General features: G+C 39.4%; 1 protein-coding gene across 3 annotated transcripts in view; it reads left to right on the top strand.

The window, feature by feature from the left end:
• Window positions 1–14968, top strand: part of GPLD1 (glycosylphosphatidylinositol specific phospholipase D1) — a 54332-nt gene that overhangs the window by 6483 nt on the left and 32881 nt on the right. For all 3 annotated transcript variants that reach the window (XM_059938027.1, XM_059938026.1, XM_059938028.1), the window contains one exon: window positions 11592–11670. In XM_059938027.1, coding sequence (XP_059794010.1) covers window positions 11592–11670 — 79 coding nt within the window. The remainder of the gene's footprint in view (window positions 1–11591; window positions 11671–14968) is intronic.

The following is a 14968-nucleotide window of genomic DNA, read 5'->3' as shown; positions in this document are numbered from 1 at the left end:
GTCCTATAATTTTCTGCATACAGGTCTTTTGTCCCCTTAGGTAGGTTTATTCCTAGATATTTTATTCTTTTTGTTGCAATGGTAAACAGGAGTGTTTTCTTAATTTCACTTTCAGATTTTTCATCATTAGTATATAGGAATGCAAGAGATTTCTGTGCATTAATTTTGTATCCTGCTACTTTACCAAATTCATTGATTAGCTCTAGTAGTTTTCTGGTAGCATCTTTAGGATTCTCTATGTATAATATCATGTCATCTGCAAACAGGGACAGCTTTACTTCTTCTTTTCCAATTTGTATTCCTTTTATTTCTTTGTCTTCTCTGATTGCTGTGGCTAACACTTCCAAAACTATGTTGAATAATAGTGGTGAGAGTGGGCAACCTTGTCTTGTTCCTGATCTTAGTGGAAATGTTTTCAGTTTTTCACCATTGAGGACAGTGTTGGCTGTGGGTTTGTCGTATATGGCCTATATTATGTTGAGGAAAGTTCCCTCTATGCCTACTTTCTGCAGGGCTTTTATCATAAATGGGTGTTGAATTTTGTCGAAAGCTTTCTCTGCGTCTATTGAGATGATCATATGGTTTTTTTCCTTCAATTTGTTAATATTGATGTATCACGTTGATTGATTTGCGTATATTGAAGAATCCTTGCATTCTTGTAATAAACCCCACTTGATCATGGTGTATAATCCTTTTAATGTGCTGTTGGATTCTGTTTGCTAGTATTTTGTTGAGGATTTTTGCATCTATGTTCATCAGTGATATTGGCCTGTAGTTTTCTTTCTTTGTCACATCTTTGTCTGGTTTTGGCATCAGGGTGATGGTGACCTCATAGAATGAGTCGGGGAGTGTTCCTCCCTCTGCAATATTTTGGAAGAGTTTGAGAAGGATAGGTGTTAGCTCTTCTCTAAATGTTTGATAGAATTCGCCTGTGAAGCCATCGTGTCCTGGGCTTTTGTTTGTTGGAAGATTTTTAATCACAGTTTCAATTTCAGTGCTTGTGATTGGTCTGTTCATATTTTCTATTTCTTCCTGGTTCAGTCTCAGCAGGTTGTGCATTTCTAAGAATCTGTCCATTTCTTCCAGGTTGTCCATTTTATTGGCATAGAGTTGCTTGTAGTAATCTCTCATGATCGTTTGTATTTCTGCAGTGTCAGTGGTTACTTCTCCTTTTTCATTTCTAATTCTATTGATTTGAGTCTTCTCCCCTTTTCTCTTGATGAGTCTGGCTAGTGGTTTATCAATTTTGTTTATCTTCTCAAAGAACCAGCTTTTAGTTTCATTGATTTTTGCTATTGTTTCCTTCATTTCTTTTTCATTTATTTCTGACCTGATCTTTATAATTTCTTTCCTTCTGCTGGCTTTGGGGTTTTTTTTGTTCTTCTTTCTCTAATTGCTTTAGGTGCAAGGTTAGGTTGTTTATTCGAGATGTTTCCTTTTTCTTGATGTAGGCTTGTATTGCTATAAACTTCCTTCTTAGAACTGCTTTTGCTGCATCCCATAGGTTTTGGGTCGTAGTATCTCCATTGTCATTTGTTTCTAGGTATTTTTTGATTTCCCCTTTGATTTCTTCAGTGATCACTTCGTTATTAAGTAGTGTATTGTGTAGCCTCCATGTGTTTGTATTTTTTACAGATCTTTTCCTGTAATTGATATCTAGTCTCATAGCGTTGTGGTCGGAAAAGATACTTGATACGATTTCAATTTTCTTAAATTTACCAAGGCTTGATTTGTGACCCAAGATGTGATCTATCCTGGAGAATGTTCCATGAGCACTTGAGAAAAATGTGTATTCTGTTGTTTTTGGGTGGAATGTCCTATAAATATCAATTAAGTCCATCTTGTTTAATGTATCATTTAAAGCTTGTGTTTCCTTATTTATTTTCATTTCGGATGATCTGTCCATTGGTGAAAGTGGGGTGTTAAAGTCCCCTACTATGATTGTGTTACTGTCGATTTCCCCTTTTATGGCTGTTAGTATTTGCCTTATGTATTGAGGTGCTCCTATGTTGGGTGCATAAATATTTACAATTGTTATACCTTCCTCTTGGATCGATCCCTTGATCATTATATAGTGTCCTTCTTTGTCTCTTGTTATAGTCTTTATTTTAAAGTCTATTTTGTCTGATATGAGAATTACTACTCCAGCTTTCTTTTGATTTCCATTTGCATGGAATATCTTTTTCCATCCCCTCACTTTCAGTCTGTATGTGTCTCTAGGTCTGAAGTGGGTCTCTTGTAGACAGCATATATATGGGTCTTGTTTTTGTATCCATTCAGCCAGCCTGTGTCTTTTGGTGGGAGCATTTAATCCATTTACATTTAAGGTAATTATCGATATGTATGTACCTATTCCCATTTTCTTAAATATTTTGGGTTTGTTATTGTAGGTGTTTTCCTTCTCTTGTATTTCCTGCCTAGAGAAGTTCCTTTAGCATTTGTTGTAAAGCTGGTTTGGTGGTGCTGAACTCTCTCAGCTTTTGCTTGTCTGTAAAGGTTTTAATTTCTCCATCAAATCTGAATGAGATCCTTGCTGGGTAGAGTAACCTTGGTTGTAGGTTTTTCTCCTTCATCACTTTAAGTATATCCTGCCACTCCCTTCTGGCTTGCCGAGTTTCTGCTGAAAGATCAGCTGTTAACCTTATGGGGATTCCCTTGTGTGTTATTTGTTGTTTTTCCCTTGCTACTTTTAGTATGTTTTCTTTATATTTAATTTTTGATAGTTTGATTAATATGTGTCTTGGCGCGTTTCTCCTTGGATTTATCCTGTATGGGACTCTCTGTGCTTCCAGGACTTGATTAACTATTTCCTTTCCCATATTAGGGAAGTTTTCAACTATAATCTCTTCAAATATTTTCTCAGTCCCTTTCTTTTTCTCTTCTTCTTCTGGGACCCCTATAATTCGAATGTTGGTGCATTTAATGTTGTCCCAGAGGTCTCTGAGACTGTCCTCAGTTCTTTTCATTCTTTTTTCTTTATTCTGCTCTGCAGTAGTTATTTCCACTATTTTATCTTCCAGGTCACTTATCCGTTCTTCTGCCTCAGTTATTCTGCTATTGATCCCGTCTAGAGTATTTTTAATTTCATTTATTGTGTTTTTCATCATTGCTTGGTTCCTCTTTAGTTCTTCTACGTCCTTGTTAAATGTTTCTTGCATTTTGTCTATTCTATTTCCAAGATTTTGGATCATCTTTACTATCATTATTCTGAATTCTTTTTCAGGTAGACTGCCTATTTCCTCTTCATTTGTTAGGTCTGGTGTGTTTTGACCCTGCTCCTTCACCTGCTGTGTGTTTTTTTGTCTTCTCCTTTTGCTTATCTTACTATGTTTGGGGTCTCCTTTTCACAGGCTGTAGGTTCGTAGTTCCCGTTGTTTTTGGTATCTGTCCCCAGTGGCTAAGGTTGGTTCAGTGGGTTGTGTAGGCTTCCTGGTGGAGGGGACTAGTGCCTGTGTCCTGGTGGATGAGGTTGGATCTTGTCTTTCTGGTGGGCACGGCCACGTCTGGTGGTGTGTTTTGGGGTGTCTGTGGCCTTATTATGATTTTAGGCAGCCTCTCTGCTAATGGATGGGGCTGTGTTCCTGTCTTGCTAGTTGTTTGGCTTAGGGTGTCCAGCACTGTAGCTTGCTGGTCATTGAATGAAGCTGGGTCTTGATGTTGAGATGGAGATCTCTGAGAGGTTTTTGCCGTTTGGTATTACGTGGAGCTGGGAGGTCTCTTGTGGACCACTGTCCTGAAGTTGGCTCTCCCACCTCAGAGGCACAGCCCTGATGCCTGGCTGGAGCACCAAGAGCCTTTCATCCACATGGCTCAGAATAAAAGGGAGAAAAAAATAGAAAGAAAGAAAGAGGATAAAATAAAATAAAATAAAGCTTTTGGGAGGTCTGACGTCTTCTGCCAGCATTCAGTGGGTGTTCTGTAGGAGCAGTTCCACGTGTAGATGTATTTCTACTGTATCTGTGGGAAGGAAGGTGATCTCCGCGTCTTACTCTTCTGCCATCTTGCCCCCCTCCCCCCTTTTAACTTATGAAGACAGATAGGGATTACTTTACCTTTTATCATGTTGTCAAAAAATCCCTTTTCAAGGATTGGTGATCTATTTTATATCTCCATATGTGGGAATCTTAGGAGTTTCTCTTTCTCCCTACTAAAACCTGCTCTTTGGTGACTGCTGGACTCATCGGTCCAGTTTGGTGAAAGGATACAGAGGGAGGTTACCCGAAGGATGCTAGACAGACCCCCACAGGCTGGCGGTATCTCAGCAAGCCCTGCACACTCGGGGTCTGAGTTTTGTTGGTTCTGGGATTATCATTTGCTGATACATCCAGAGGTGACTACATTTTAATGACTTTGACCTACCCTAATCAAGTTAATAAGAGTAATGCATAAAGCTGAGAAAGTTATAAGCTTATTAAGTTATAAGAACTGTAAGAACCAAGTGTACCTCACGTTGGTGGTCATTATGGCCCTGATTTTATTCTCTTTCTACAACAATAAACAGAATGTGGTACGTTAACCAGGAAATCAAAACAAGGGTATTTGGTTGGTTGCTGTCCTCTCTTTGCTCTGCTCCTCCCTCACTGCCCATAGAATAGATTTCGTCTTTTCTGATTATAAAACTAATAGAAACTCATTGTAAAAAAAAACAAAAACAAAAACAAAAAAATCTTAGAAATAACCAATGTTAACATTTTGCTTTAAATCATGCCAGGCATTTTCTCTGCATTTATTAGCACTTTCTCTCTTTTTTTAAGTTACGTGTTATTTTGTAAACTTGCCTTTTTTGTCATTTACCATATCAGAGAGATAGTCATGTATCTGTTCATGTCCATATCAGTAGACATCTTCAGAATAATTTTAAACCATTACATACTTTTCTGTACCATAATTTATTTAACCAGTTCCTTATTTTAACTTTTTATTTTGAAATAATTTAAAACTGATAGAAAAGTTGAAAAAATTAGACAAATAATTCCTGTATGCCTTTTACCCTATTTCCCCAGTTGTTGATAACTTATCCTATTTGCCTTTTGAGCCTCTGTATACGTATTGATTTTCCCCTGAGCCATTTGAGAGTTAGTTGCTGACGTGGTAATCATTACCCTTCAACACACCCTTGTGTACAGTAGTTCCCCTCATCCTTGGGGGATACATCCCAAGACTTTCAGTGGATGCCTGAAACCGTGGATAGTACCGAACCTCATATATACTGTATTTTCCTATACATATGTTCATACTTATGATAAAGCTTAATTTATGGATTAGGCACAGTAAGAGAAACAACAATGACTAATAATAAAGTAGAACAATTATAACAATATACTGTAATAAAATTATGTGAATATCATCTTTCTATCAAAATATTGTACAAATTTAATGTCTTTTCCATTTTATCTAAGCACTTAATCACACTGTGGCTGTAGCTTTTACAGTTTGAGGTGCAGCAGCAAAATTAGCACAAATTTCCTTCTTCACAATTTCATGACTAGAAGGTTTGTTCTTACTGTACAGTAGTTCTTACTGTATATCTTGCAAACTCATCATACACTTTCTTCCCTTATTAAGTCTACAGTGTTCACCTTTTCACTTAAAGGAAGCACTTTACAGCTTCTCTTCAGCATATCCAAATTGCCAGCATCATTATTCTTGTGCTTTGGGACCATTATTGAGCAAGATAAGAGCTACTTTAACCCAAGCACTGTGCTACCTTGATAGTAGATCTAATAGTAGAGACTAATGGGCAGGATATACTGGACAAAGGGATGATTCACGTTCCAGGCAGACAGAGCAGGATGGCTCGAGATTTCATCATGATACTCAGAATGGCACCCAATTTAAAAACTATGAATTGTTTATTTCTGGAATTTTCCATTTAATATTTTTGAACCATGGGTAACTGAAACCAAGAAAAGCAAAACCATGGATAAGGAGGGACTATATTTCCTAAAAACAAGGACACCATATATATACATATACATATATATAACTACTATATGTATCTATATAACTACAGTATAATAATCACAATCAGGAAATCAACATTGAAATAACACTATCACCCAATCCTCAGGCTCTTACAAATTTCACCAGTTGTCTCAATATACTTTATGGTTCCAGGAGCATGTGTTTAGTTGTCTGATCTCCTCCAACCTGTAACAGTTCCTCAGGCCTACCTTGTCTATATTGTCCTCAATAGTTTGAAAAAGTACAGTCCAGTAACTCTGTAGAATGCAACTTCATTTGGTTTTGTCTGATGGCTCCTCATGATTAGATTCTCCTGCAGGTTATTTTTGGGCAAAAATATTATAGACCATTGAAGTGATGCTGTATTCTTCTCATTGCCTTTTACCAGAAGGCACATGATGTCAACTTGTACCATTTCTGAACTTTTATTTCAGCTATTGTATTTTTCAGTTCTGTAATTTCCATTCAGTTCTTCTTTATATCTTCTATTTCTTTGACTCGTTTTTTTTGTTTCAACTGTGTTTGTAATTGTTCACTGAAGCATTTTTATGATGGCTGCTTTAAAATATTTGTCAGATAATTCAAAAAATTCTGCCATCTCAATGCTGGCATCTACTGATTATCTCTTCATTCCTTTTGACATCTTTCTAGTTCTTGGTATGATGAGGGATCTTTGATTGAAACCTGGACATTTTAGGTATTAGGTTATGAGACACTGGATCTTATTTAAACTTCCTGTTTTAGTTGTCTTCTTCTGATACCACTCAGGTCGGGGAAGGGGTCAGGGGACACTGCCTCCTAACTGCCAGCTGGGGTTAGAATTCAAGGTTCCCCACTGGGCCTGCCCTGATGCCTCTCTGGCCAGGAGGGGTAGGAGTGCCTAATTGCTGCTCCTCACCATGGCCTCTACTGATGTCAGAAGGCAGAGGTGGCCTCTTATTGCTGGCTGGAGGTGGATGTCCTGACCTCCCCTGGGCTTCTTCTGACACTGCCCCCCTCCCCAGTGGGGATGGGGAGAGATTCCTTGTTACTGCCAGTTGGGATTGGATGCCTAGGCTCTCTTCATGGTCTCACTGACATCAAAGGGTAGGGGTAGGGGGCAGGATGGCAGGGATGAAAGTCCTGGCTGCCTCCTTAGCCTTTTCTGATACCACTGTAGTTGGGGCGCTGGGGCACCTTACTGCAGCCTCGTGAGGGGACAAGTCTAGGCTCCTCACTAGACCTTAGCTGGTGGTGAGGAACGGTGGGGCCACAGGTTTTTCTGTGGTGTTTACCTGGAGTAGAGAGGTTATTGTGTAGAAGTCCTCTGTCTTGCTAGGCTGTCCGTTTCCTGGTTCTGTGGCTAGAGAGAGCAGGCTTTTGTTGTGGCATTGTTTTGTTTTGTCTATACCCATTGGAGTTTCTTGGTGGCTGGCTTTTCCATTATCCAGTTTGGGATACATGAAGTAAAAAGAAAATCCACAGAACTCACCACAGTGTTATTCTTCAGGTCCTGAGTTTCTTAGCCAATCTGCATACTTATCTCCACCTTTGAGTCATCTTATATTCGTTCTGTATATAATGCCCAGGGTTTCAGTTGTACTTAGCAAGAAGAATAGGGAAAAGTACACCCACGTCTGGAAGCAGAAGTCCTATTGATGTTAATTTTATCACTTGGTTAAGATGGTGTCTGCCACATTTTTATATCGGAAAGTTAATAAATATTTTCTACTTTTTAAATTAATTAGTAAGTAAATATTTTGTGAGGAGATATATTGAAGTAATGTAAATATCCTGTTTCTCATCAAACTTTTTAGCATCCATTGATTATTCTTGCCTGAAATAATTTTTTTTTAAAATTATTTATTTATTTTTGGCTGTGTTGGGTCTTCGTTTCTGTGCGAGGGCTTTCTCCAGTTGCAGCAAGCGGGGGCCACTCTTCATCGCGGTGCACAGGCCTCTCACTATCGCGGCCTCTCTTGTTGTGGAGCACAAGCTCCAGACGCGCAGGCTCAGTAGTTGTGGCTCACGGGCCCAGCTGCTCTGCGGCATGTGGGATCCTCCCAGACCAGGGCTCGAACCCGTGTCCCCTCCACTGGCAGGCAGACTCTCAACCACTGCGCCACCAGGGAAGCCCTGAAATAATTTTGATGGTTGCCAAATTGTTTATCTGATTCCATCATTCCTTCTACATTTATTAGTTAGTATTCTGCTGTAAGGTAGAGCTTTCCCTTATTCCCCATTTATCTCTTACTTTATATTAGTATACAGTCATGGATTCCTATTTTATTCAGTGGTTTATATCACATTACTAACATTATTTATCTTGATGCTCAAACTGTTCCAGATTTCACTTGAAGTTGGCTTTTGTGTCTGTCTCTTTACCTATTTAAAACCCTGAGTTCACACAAAAACATCTCCAGTTCCAACCCATCAGCACGGGATTTATTCTAGCTTTCTCCATGTGTGTATCTGTAGCTCCTTTCTCCAACAGTGAGAAACCTGGCCTCCATCATCCTCAATATATATATTCTTACACGCTAGATCTCCTTGTATGTGATCCATTACCTGGCAAATCCCTTCAGTCCTGGCCCTGCTAGTCGAATCCCCTTGGCCCAGAAACAAATTAAAAAAAAAGAAAGAAAGAAAGAAAACACAGGGAAGACATACATGACCAAGAAAGGGTTAATATCCTTAATTGTTCATGTATTTCATTGAAACTTCTTTATGTTCAGATTTGGAAATGGATTCACTTTTATGGTCTATTTTTTTAAATTATTTTTTCATTTTTGCCAATTTTATATGTGAAAATGGTATTTTGTTATTGGTTTAACAGACATTTAAATTATTGATTTACTATTAATGAGGTTAAATATACTTCAAGTGTCTATTGACTATTTCTATTGCTTCTTCTGTGAATTGCCTATGTCTTTTTTTTTTTTAATAAATTTATTTTATTTTTGGCTGCTTTGGGTCTTCGTTGCTGCACACGAGCTTTCTCTAATTGGGGCGAGCGGGGGCTACCCTTCATGGCGGTGTGTGGGCTTCGCATTGCGGTGGCTTCTCTTTGTTTTGGAGCATGGGCTCTAGGCATGTGGGCTTCAGTAGTTATGGCGCATGGGCTTAGTTTGCTCCACAGTATGTGGGATCTTCCTGGACCAGGGCTCGAACCCATGTCCCCTGCATTGGCAGGAGGATTCTTAACCACTGCGCCACCAGGGAAGCCCTTGCTCATTTTTCTATTACAATACTAATCTTGATGTGAAGAATGGCTTATTTATTAAAGATAGTAGCCTGTCATGTGTCAAGTGATTCTTGTGGTTATTTATTTTTCTCTTAAATTTGTTTCTGATGCTTTTAACCATGCAGAAACATTTAAATTTTTGTGTAGTTAAGTGCATCATCTTTCATGGTTTCTGCCTGTATGTTTTCCTTAGAAATATCATTCCCACTCTGAGATTATACAATTATTCACTTAAAATGTGTCTTGTTAATTTCATGGATCTATTTTTGACATTTAACTCCCTAATTCATCTTGTATCATTTTGACATAAAGCATGATAGGGATCCAGTGACCTGTTATTGGTAATGTCAACTTCAAGTCAGCGTCACCTAGGCTAAGTATGGATTCCCTGCAAAAATGGAATACTCATTGCCGTTGGATTGTGCTAACACAATTGTTACTCCGTCCTTTATTCATTTCTATCATGCATTAAATTATTATCTATGCTTGAGTCTGTTTCTTTACTCTTTATTCTGTTTCATTGATCTGTCTCTTTTGGTTCTGATATCATACTGTTTTAATTTCTATAGCTTAAAAATACATTTTTATATCTGAAGGATACCTCCTCCCTCTGTACTTTTTTTCCCCCTAGCAGTTTCTTGACTATTTTTCTGACACCTTTACTTTTAAAAATTTCCTTTAGAATTATTTTTCCCTGTTAAATAACATTGCCTCACTGGGAGATGCAGATTCAACAAGTCTTAATGCATATACAGTGAAAAACAGTGGCTGGAAGGTAAATATTCAATAAGGTTAATTATTACTTTTAAGTGGCAAAAGTCCAACTCCAGCTATCTTTAGAAAAGAAGGAGACTTTATGGGTTCATGCAACTGATAGCCCTGGGAAAGAGCTGGACCAAGAGGTCTAGATGGTGCTCTCTCTCCCAGTGGAAGGCACTGGCCGTCCAGGACTCAACCTCTAAGTTTAAAATCCCTGATGTGAGGAAGGCATCTTCCCCACAGCTCTAGCTGAGAAGTCTTGGGGAAAGTTCTAGCTGAACTAGCTTCCATCAAATGTGCAGCTCTGAGCCAAGCACTGTAGTGGGAGTGGATATGCTGGCCTTGTACCCCTATGGTCAGCCTCACCGATCAGTATGGAAGAGATTTTGTCTTTAGAAGACTGGGGATGAGACACTGCTTGAAAAAGCAAAAACAAAAAGTAGATGATACTATATTTCCTTATGTTTTAAGTTCTTTGAGGTACTTCTTTGTTGCTTTCATATATAGCCTATGTTATTAGTAAGTCCCTACTGAAAAATTAAAAAGTTGGAGTGCCAGACTTCTACTTTGCCCATAGTGTCAGAGTTCATTTGCAGACCGTGGAAACCCCTCTGGCTAGCATATGCTGAGAGGGGCATAAGACCATGTATTAGGGGATTCAGTGCTGATAAACTGTGAGAAATGGAGGAGCGAGCTCTAAGCTGAGTGTCCAGAACGGATTCCTAGGAAAACACGCAGAACTGGCCTGCCAGGGCCACCATGCAATCAGACAGCCACTGTCCCATTCACTAGCTCCACGTCCAGCTGTCTCCTGTGTGGTTTGGAAAGGAAGAAGCCACCACCTTGACTGTTGGCTCTGGGGGCTCATCACCTCAGCCACCCTCCGTACGAGCAAAATAGATGCCCTGCACTCTGCCTGTGATCACCTGGGCCCCCTCCACCTTTGCTGCGGAAAGGCCAAGCACTTCCGTGCTGGCTGAAGGAGCAAAAGAGGGAGAAGTGGGCTCCTCAATAGAGGCTGGGAAATGTAGTCTTCATTTTCTAGACTCTGGCGTGCATCTGGGCACAGCCATAAGGGGATCAGAATGGGATGGAGTGAGCCAGGCCACCAAGGAAGAATGCTGAAAAGAACACCTCTACCACTGACTTGTACGTCATTTTAAAGGGGGAAAGGATATTTTTTAACCTTCCAAAAGGTTGTAATATATATATATATACACACATATATATGTATATATGTCTGTATTTTTCTCATTTCACTGATTGTCACTAGATCATTGAAAATTTTACCGCAAACCAGTTCTGGGTCAGTGAAATAGCCTTGGGGAAATCCTGCTCTACTGGGTGGACAGAAAAAGTGAAAGGAGATAAAATTCAAACAGGTGATTTTTGCTACTACCTAATCAGCCTGTCTGCTTTTGGTAGGAAAGAACTTGAAGTTATATGTTGTAGGGTGCTGTTTGGATTATACATGAATTTTTATAAATTTCTTTATTTACGCCTTCCTTCCTTCACTCCTTCCTTCCATCACCCCCCTCCCCGCCATCACATTGTTCTAACTTCCCATACCTGGAGATTGACTGGGCCTGCTTTTCCCAGACTGTTGACGCTTGCCCTCTAATCTCTATATTTTCCTGCTCCCCAGCTGTTACTTGAACACCAGGATGCATATCAGGCTGGAACCGTGTTTCCTGACGCCTTTTACCCCAGAATCTGCGAAAGAGGTAAGCTGAAGGTTTATAGACCAAATGATGTCACTTTTCCTTGGTTGATAGGAATAGCTAGGACTCAAGAAAATATAAAATAACACATTATATTTTCCACTATTGTTGATCAATGACTTAGGTGCATTTTCCATTTAACCAAAACTTACCTGCTTAAGCATAGAAATTCTGAAAGCTTTATTCTAAGCACCCTGACTTGCCTTCCTGCTTCATGGCAGTAAGAGAAAACATTTTGAAAGAAATCGAAAGGTCTGAGTTTTTGTTCCTTCTATGTTGTCTGTTAGCATGTGACCTTGAAAAAGTCACTTCCGTGCTGAGTCTCAGTTTCCACATCTATAACACAGTAATATCTAATTAATTACTATCTAATTAATAGTAATCAATGCCTGCTTTGCAGCGTTACTGAATTGCTGTTGGCATTAATGCATGTTATTTTGTCAAGTCTTATGCAAATCCAAGGTAGTGTTATTAGTGAACTGAGCTTATGAGTTGTTTCAGTCAGGGCCCCCGGAGGCGTAGAAGATATACTCAAACCGAATAATTTGAGGGGAGTTTTATAAGGGGACAGTTTACAAAGGTGTGGACAGGATACAAGAAAATTGCAGGGCATAGTGCAGGGGAGAGGGCAGACAGAGCTGCGCGGAGAGGGTCGCTTGATGGGGCCAGACCTTGAGTCAGGGACGCAGCCAGCCCACTGTGACCCCACAGAAGGGGAGCTGGGAGAGTGAATACCCCACCCTCTCTCTCCTCCTTTTCTCTGATCTCCTGTCAGTTCTCCCCATTGGCCAAACCCAGCCCACCCCAAGCCAGAGGACAAAGTATTCAGTTGAAGCCGGTCACCTCAGAGGAACAGTGCAGGAGAGAGAAGGATGGAAAGTGAGTTTGGGGGGGGACCAGTGAAAGACATCCAGTACATAGGGTTGCCACATAAACCATTTTTGGAGTCTTAGGGTCATCAGCCATTATCTCATTTTTTCCCAATACAGTGATACCTTTAAAGTCAATGAAATGTTTAGAGCTACTCACGCCTCTAGTTACGATCCCAGATAACTCAGCTTTTGTGTTTCTCTATTTGTACGGTCTTTTTTTCCTGTTTCCCTCTTAGTCTGTTCACTGTCCTTTCTCTATCCTATTATTATATTTTGCCTGCTTGTTATAGTTCTTTCTAATAATAGAATAACCTATTACTTCTAATTTAGCATTTACCGAACTGTATTTAGGAGGCTTTAATGTCTCTTGATATTTTTAACATCTCCTTGATATCTTACACACACAAAAAAAGAAGTAAAAATGATTTTTTTGTCAGTTAAATTTGAGATACTTTTGCTTAACATATGCCCTTTTTAGAGACCAAAAAACCCCAACACAATAATAAAGGTTCTGAGAAGAGTGTAAGAGGAATGCAAACTCCAGCATTTTCTCTCTCTCTCTTTTTTTTTTTTTTAAATTATTTATTTATTTACTTATGGCTGTGTTGGGTCTTCGTTTCTGTGCGAGGGCTTTCTCTAGTTGTGGCAAGCGGGGGCCACTCTTCATCGCGGTGCGCGGGTCTCTCACTATCACGGCCTCTCTTGTTGCGGAGCGCAGGCTCAGTAATTGTGGCTCACGGGCTTAGTTGCTCCGTGGCATGTGGGATCTTCCCAGACCAGGGCTCGAACCCGTGTCCCCTGCAATGGCAGGCAGACCCTCAACCGCTGCGCCACCAGGGAAGCCCTTTTTTTTTTAAAATACATCAGTAGATAAGATATACCCTCTTATCTCTTATAAAGATTGGGACCAGTATGTGACTGAAGTGAAAAGGTCAATTAGGATTATAAAACATGTACCAATTACATGGAATTTCACGCAGACTCCTGCTAGATTTTCCCAGTTTTTCTAAATCTTACCTTTCTCTCATACATATCTACTTCAACAGTTTTTTCTTCTTTGGTGATTCACTTTTATTGCATCTTTCGAGAGGACTTAAATTTCTTAGATACTTAGTTGCCAAAGAAGCCACTTTTTGAACTCATATTTCATCAATTTACCTACTTAAATTCTATCATCACAGTAACAAGGACAATTGGCTTAATAAACAGGATTAGAAACAGACATGACTGACCTACCATAAACTATAGCAGAGCCACGGGGACCGAGATGCTTGGGCCTATGCACAGTGGCCCGCTAGTTGCCAACATCCAGCAGTCCTGGGATGTGGCTTTCTTTTGCTTTCAGTCCATACGATTTACAGAGGGAACAAGGAGCTTCAGTTAATCTGGCAATTTGGTTAAATGAAGTTTTGTCAAAAGAGCTACTGCTATACTTAATTCTGGATTTTTGCTGTATTCTGTAGAACAGGAATGGTAAAGTTTATCTCTAGGAAAACTGTTGGAGAAAATCAGATTGCTTAGTTACAACTTCTTGAAAATCATTTTCAGAGAAACCAATGACTTAAAACTGGTTAGTAGGTCCTTGTTGTTTATTTATATATATATATATATATATATATATAAAATAGTGTATATCTGTTCATCCCAAACTCCTAAATTATCCCCCTCCCTCCCTTTTCCTTTTGTAACCATAAGTTTGTTTTCTATGTCTGTGGGTCTATTTCTGTTTTGTTAATAAGTTCATTTGTATCAAGCACAGGGAACTATATAACCTATAATGGAAAAGAATCTGAAAAAGATGTATATGTATAACTGAATTACTTTGCTGTATACCTGAAACTGACACAACATTGTAAATCAACTATACTTCAATTAAACAAAAACCGATTAGGTTATTTTTGTTTAACAACAGTATAAAAAAGTTGACCTGAGAGATCTGACTCTGGAGTTTTGCTTTTGAGTGCCCGTGACATGTGACACTCTATGAAGAATCTGGCACTTGAAGGTTTTGAGTAGATGTCAGTTCCTGTCTTTTTCACCCCTCCTGCGGGAATAAAGAGGCATATGGGACACCCCATTTAAAAATATTATAAACTCAAATGCTTGAAAGCCTTTGGAGTATCTACTTTTGTCTTTTGTGCTGTTAGGGAGACTGACTGTGATGGAAAAGAAGATTGAAAAAAAAAAAAAAAACCCAAAACCAACAAAAAAAAAAAAAAAAAAAAAAGGACAACTTATCTCCTTAGCTTTAGGGCAGAGAACTTAAACACTTCCAGCTTCTCTTGCAGCCCAGCTGTTTCCAGATGCTATGAGCAGTTAAGGCTCCTTTTTCTTTTGACTGGCCCTTCTGTTCTAGAGGCTTCCTTGGAACACTGACTCAGGAAAATAAGAGGCTTGGAGGGAAGGCGAAGGGACGCAGCAACACATCA

Source organism: Balaenoptera ricei, chromosome 11 (genome assembly GCF_028023285.1).
Source record: "Balaenoptera ricei isolate mBalRic1 chromosome 11, mBalRic1.hap2, whole genome shotgun sequence".
Classification (NCBI taxonomy): domain Eukaryota; kingdom Metazoa; phylum Chordata; class Mammalia; order Artiodactyla; family Balaenopteridae; genus Balaenoptera; species Balaenoptera ricei.
This window is presented reverse-complemented; position numbering and strand designations above follow the sequence as displayed.